Source organism: Suricata suricatta, chromosome 5 (assembly GCF_006229205.1).
Source record: "Suricata suricatta isolate VVHF042 chromosome 5, meerkat_22Aug2017_6uvM2_HiC, whole genome shotgun sequence".
NCBI classification, from domain to species: domain Eukaryota; kingdom Metazoa; phylum Chordata; class Mammalia; order Carnivora; family Herpestidae; genus Suricata; species Suricata suricatta.
In genome coordinates this window covers 1,613,179-1,619,077 of record NC_043704.1, presented here as the reverse complement: position 1 = coordinate 1,619,077, position 5,899 = coordinate 1,613,179, and the positions used below count along the sequence as shown (strand labels likewise).

Here is a 5,899-nt window from a genome sequence, read left to right as displayed (position 1 = left end):
CAGCCGCAGCCTCTCGCACCCGGTCACCCCCAGGGAGACGGGCCCCAGGACCTCAGCCCACATGGCAGCCTCTCCTCCAGCCTGTCCCCCCGTTCCTCCCTGAGGCCACCCCCAGGACAGGCACCCCCAGAGCCAGAGGCCCAGGTGACGGGGCTCGCCCAGCATCCTGCTGGCACGGCCAGTTCCCCGGGGAGGGACGCAATGAGGCCACAGGCAGCAGAGAGGCTGGTTTCCTGCTCCCTCATGGCCCGAGTGTCCTCCGGCCGCCGCAGGGGAGCAGACGGGAGCAGAGGGCCCGGCACTCCCTCCCCTCCTCGTCCATGGGGTCCTCACCGTTGTCACAGCCATGGTGGCTCAGCCTCCCTGGTCCCCGGGAGCCCACCAGCGAGGGGGCATCAGCTGCCCTGAGGGACCCCCATCGCAGATTCCTCCTGCCCCGTCGGAACCTGGGCCCCAGCCCAGCCGTTTTGGAGAAAGTTCCAAACGTGTTCCCAAGAGTCACGACGTGACCCGGCAGCCCGCGCCCCGCACCCTCCCCGAAGACTGAGAACAGGCGTGCGAGCAAATCCCAGGCACGGTGCTCGCGGCCGCCGGAGGCGCAGCGTGGCCGGGCCTCAGAGCCCAGCCACAGGCTGCGAGGGCCCGTTCGCCAGAAATGTCCAGACCATGCCGGAGACAGAAAGTGACGGGAGCTTGCCGGGGGCGGGGGAGCGCAGGGGGTAGCGACTGGTATTTACAGTCACTACATTTGGGGGGCGGGGGGTGAAAATGCTCCAAAATTAAGGCACGGTGGTGTCGGCACAACGCTGTGAACACAATAAAACCAGGAACCGTGCGCCTGGAGTGGATGGATGCCGGGCAGGGAGCTGCATCTGTGAAAAACACAAAACCTCAGGGAGCCTGGGGCTCAGCCTGTAAAGCATCCGACTCTGGATTTCGGCTCAGGCCACGATCTCGCAGTTCGTGAGTTAGAGCCTCACATGGGGACGTGCACTGTCAGTGTGGAGCCTGCTTGGGGTGCTCTCTCTCCCTCTCTCTCTCCCTCCCTCCTGTTCACACTCACTCACTCTCTTTCAAAATAAATAAACTTAACACACATACACTCATATACAACCTCATTCCATTTCTGGTCTGGACCAGTTCGCTGGTGAACGCTGCTACCCCCCTGCGTCCAACCAAGAATCAGTGAGTCCTGAGCAGGGGGAGAGCGGGGAGAGCCACCGGGGACCAAACCCTTAAAAGCTTTTCTGGGAAAGTCTGAACGGAAAGCGCAGGTTGATTCTGAAACTGGACAGAAAGAAGGGCCCGTGTCAGCGGCTTTCCTCTGAGGACCTGGAGTGGCCCACGGTGGTGGGTCAGGGGCTGACCTGAGGACAGGCTGTGCGTGGCCCCCGGGCCAGGAGCCCCTGCGTCGCGCTGCCATCAGCTCTGCACGAAGGACATGTGTGCTTGTGCGGAGCACGTACCGCCAACGACCACCCAACGCCCAGAGCCCAGTGCGAGCGCGGGAGCAACCTCTGACCCTGCCCCCTCACCGCAGAAGACGGCTTTTAGAAGACTATTGCTAACAAAGCCACCCCTCCCCCCCATCACCGTGTGTGGCTTCCGGGTGCGGCTAAGGGTTCACCTCAACGCTCTCGGGAAAATACTTCAAAAAACATTTAAAAAGAGCAGGAGGGCACCTCGTGGCTTGGTCGGCTGAGCATCGACTCTTGATTTAGGCTCAGGTCGTGATCCCGGGGTCGTGGGATGGAGCCGCGTGCCAGGCTCTGCTCGGACAGCACGGAGCCTGCTTGGGATTCGCTCTCTCCCTCTCTCTCTGCCCCTCCCCTGCTTGTGCTCCCTCTCTCTCTCTCTAAAATAAATAAACATGAAAAATATTAAAAAAAATAAAAGTATCAGTAAAATGTTAAAGGTTCTGGCAAGTCTACTAACGATCAACATTAAAACGGGCAGAGGCGTTATGCTCACAGACGTGGAGATGTTTGTTACTAAGCATAAGAAAGTACTATGTGAGCGTATTGATCCTAAAATTAGAAAACGTAAATGAAGGGGCGCCTGGGGGGCTCCGTCAGTCACACATCCGACTTCGGCTCAGGTCATGATCTCTCGGTTCACACGTTCAAGCCCTGTGTCGGGCCCTGGGCAGACAGGGCGAAGCCTGCTTGGGACTCTCACTCTCTCTCAATCTCGCTCTCTCAAAAATAAATAGACATTAAAAAAAGAAACTGTAAATAAAATATACCAAGTTCTAGAAAGCGTAAGTTGCCTGTATCGACTAACAAAATGAAAACTAATACAACGATCTCCGAAGAAGACATGGAAACGATATTTAAGGTCTGATTTTCCAAAGGCAGAGACTGAGTTCTAAAGGTTGTATACCTTCCACACAGGCTTCTCCTACTATATTCAAAACACTGCAGAGCTTAGAAAAAGCCAGAAGTCTGGGTTTCTTTAACATGGCTGGTAAAGCGCTGATGCCCAGACTTCTCTCTGGAGGGAGGGAGAGAGGGGAGCTGACCAGAGCCCCCCGCTCACCTGAGAATACAGAGGAAGAAGTTCCGAAGCGTCAGCTCATTCAGCAGGGAGGTGCCGGCAAGAATAACAGTTTCGAGTTTAGCAAGTTAGAAATGATACAGTAACAGTTTCAAGTTTAGCAAGTTAGAAATGATACAGTAACGATGCTGGAGAACGGAAGTGGAAGAGCCATCAGGATTCCTCCCACAGACGACACACATACACAATTCGACTCATTCTTTACTTAAAAGCCCAAAACTCTTGGCAACCTGGGAAGAGAAAGAAACCAGGTACGTTCAGTCTAACTCTGCTACAAAGCGGTGAGCGTCAGCCCGGCCCCGCACAGCACTGCCGTCACCTCCGGGAGCGCACAGGAGGGCCGGCCGTCGGGGGCCCTGGCCGGCCCGTACCTGCATCCCAGCTGCCGACTGACAGCGAAGGGCCTGAACACGTGCGCTTGGAAAGGAAGCCGCGAACCGTGCATCCCTCGCCGCTGACTGGCCGCTGCCCCCCAGCCTCCCGGACCCCGGCTCGCTGACCGGCAGGACCCTGGATGCCCGCCCTGGGGCTCCTGCCCAGATGCCCAGAGCTTTTCTTCCTGGTTTTAGAAACCGTGTGACCATCCCATCTTCCACTGACCCCGGCCTGCCTGCACCCGTCTGAGACCCCAGACCCACAGTGGCGCGTCTCAGTGAGGGGTCCAGACTTGGGTCAGGGCTTCGGCAACCCCGAGGAGGTGTGGCATGGCAGGGGCAGCAGAAAGATGCTGTGACCGTCCAGAGAAGGGAGGCGAGGGAGTGTGTGGGCCAAGGGGAGGACGCCACCCCCGGGGACTGGGCTGCGAACCAGGAGCAGAGGACGAGGACGAGCCGGACCCTGAGGCGCTGTGGGAAGAGCACGGGAAGTCATCACGCCCGCGCCAGGGCTTGCCCCCAAGGCCGGCCTCAGCCCCCCAGATCCCGCTGGCCTCAAGCCCCCACTCCCCCCCATTCCCACTCACAAACCCACGGCTTCTGGGGCCGGGTCTGGGGGCTCAACGCAGGGGGAGGCATGAGAGATGCATCCAGAATCATGGGCTTTGAACTTCCCACCCGCCAGTGAGTGGTCCACTTCTCCAGCGTGTTTGCATCGGTGAGTGTGGGTCCCCAAGGGGCACCTCACACAGTGGTTGACCCGGGAAGTCCTCAGCTGTGACCGCGTGTGTCTCCGCAGTAAACACCGGAACTTCCTGTAGCCCCAGGTGGGAATTCGCTTTTCCCCACAGCAACGCGGCAGTCTTCAGTTCGGGGAAGGGGGGCAAATACACTTTGGGGTTCTCCCACAACCCCTAGGAGGCCCACTGAAAGGATATTTCAAACGCTTTAAGGAAAACTAAATCAAAATAGTATAAAAACAAGAAGGAAGCTCAGGAATTATTTACGTTTGCAGAAAAGAGAAGCAGATGGAAACAGATTTGTATATAAATTGAGACAGGACCTTGATGCACGAGAATTTTTTTATTCAGAAGATCAAATGAATGGTCAGCAGTGAGCAGGCCTTGCCTGACGTCCAGTGGAACAGACTATTTTTTTAATTAATTTTTTATGTTTTTTAATACTTATTTTTGAGAGACAGAGTGAGCAGGGAAGGGTCAGAGAGAGAGGGAGGTACAGAATCTGAAGCAGCCTCCAGGCTCTGAGCTAGCTGTCAGCACAGAGCCCGACGTGGGGCTCGAACCCACGAATTCTGAAATCATGACCTGACCTGAAGCCAGACGCTTAACTGACTGAGCCACCCAGGCGCCCCTGGAACAGACTATTTAAGATACACTGGAAGCACAGAGATACATCAGTGCCATGATCAGAGCTATGGAGAGCACAAGATGAAACTAAGCTGCTGTGAACAAAAAATAATCGGAAGATGATGTTTGAGAAATTGTAAGCTTGTAAATGAGGCCAAATTATAGCAAGAAGTGGCTAGAGATTGAAATGTGGTCTAAAAGATAAAACCAACAGAGTCAAGGGAGCAAATGACAAACATAAGGGAAACGAGACAAAAGTTAAGAGATAGGAAGGCTGGTTCCAGGGGCGCCTGGGGAGCTCGGTCAGTTAAGCGTCCGACTTTGGCTCAGGTCATGATCTCATGGTTCATGAATTCGAGCCCTGTGTCAGGCTCTGTGCTGACAGCTCAGAGCTTGGAGCCTGCTTTGGATTCTGTGTGGGTGTCTCTCTCTCTGCCCCTCCCCTGCTTGTTCTCTGTCTCTGTCTCTCTCTTTCAAAAATAAATAAACATTTTAAAAATTTAAAGAAAAAAAAGAAAGAAAGACTGTTTCCAAAAAGTTCTGAAAGCTAACTGGAGCACAAAAAGAGAGACCAGAAAAGATGAGATAATGTTTTTCAATTGTACAAAAACATTTCCTGAGGTGAACCTTTGCTCTGAAATCCTCAATAAGTTCCAACCATACAAAGTTCAGAACTACCATAAAAAGAAAACCAACTGCTCCTGGAGTGTAAAAAACAGGGGAGGAGGGGAGATAAAAGGTGAATAAACATGGCCGTGGGAACACTGGACATCACCAGAGAATGTTAACATGTCTTTGAGGCTCTCAGGAAACAAGCAGTTTTAAAAAAGTCTGAATTCTATACCCAGCCAAACTATCATAAAGCCGCTGCATTTCACGCATGAAAGATGTCCTAAAATGTAAAACCCACCACCATGTATGAAAACGTCTTTGATCTTCTACCATAGCCAAATGAAAATAGAAAAAAGTCCAAAATGTATCTTGAAATATAACAGAGAGGCCTCTGGGTGAGTCGTGGAGACAAGGAGGAGCTGAAACGGAGCCCGTCTGGGGACGCGGAAACGCTGCTCCTGACGCGGGCATGGGGTGGGCACTTGGCTTTCTCTGAGCCAGTCCTCCACATCGTATGGGGTGAGCTGCACTTTATCAGACTTCAAAGGAATTTTGTAATATTTAAAGCAGCTGCACTTCCTCTTTCTGTAAGCAGCCTGAGGTGATCTCTGAAAATGGTTCGCGATTCACTTGACCCGGAAAACCCGACAAAATCATGCAAATCAAGAGGGTCAAATCTTCGTGTTCACCTTAAGAACACCCGTGAAACTGCCCAGGCCATTGAGGGTGTGCATATCCGGAAAGCCACCAAGTATCTTAAAGATGTCACTCTGCAGAAGCCGTGCATGCCGTTCCGACACTACAACGGTGGAGTTGGGAGGTGCTCCCAGGCCACACAGTGGGGCTGGACACAGGGTCGGCGGCCCAAAAAGAGGGCTGAATTTTTACTGCACATGACGCTTAAAAACGCAGAGAGCAATGCTGAACGTAAGGGTTTAGATGTTGATTCTCTGGTCACTGAGCACATCCAGGTAAACAAAGCCCCCAAGA

At 53.6% G+C, this 5,899-nt stretch overlaps 1 protein-coding gene across 1 annotated transcript in view; it reads left to right on the top strand.

Annotated features, from left to right (window-relative positions):
• The window catches only part of LOC115292530 (keratin-associated protein 10-7-like), a 28,112-nt gene that overhangs the window by 1,174 nt on the left and 21,039 nt on the right, over positions 1–5,899 (top strand). Inside the window, exons 2-3 of the mRNA XM_029940602.1 lie at positions 34–144; positions 5,626–5,729. Coding sequence (XP_029796462.1) covers positions 34–144; positions 5,626–5,729 — 215 coding nt within the window. The remainder of the gene's footprint in view (positions 1–33; positions 145–5,625; positions 5,730–5,899) is intronic.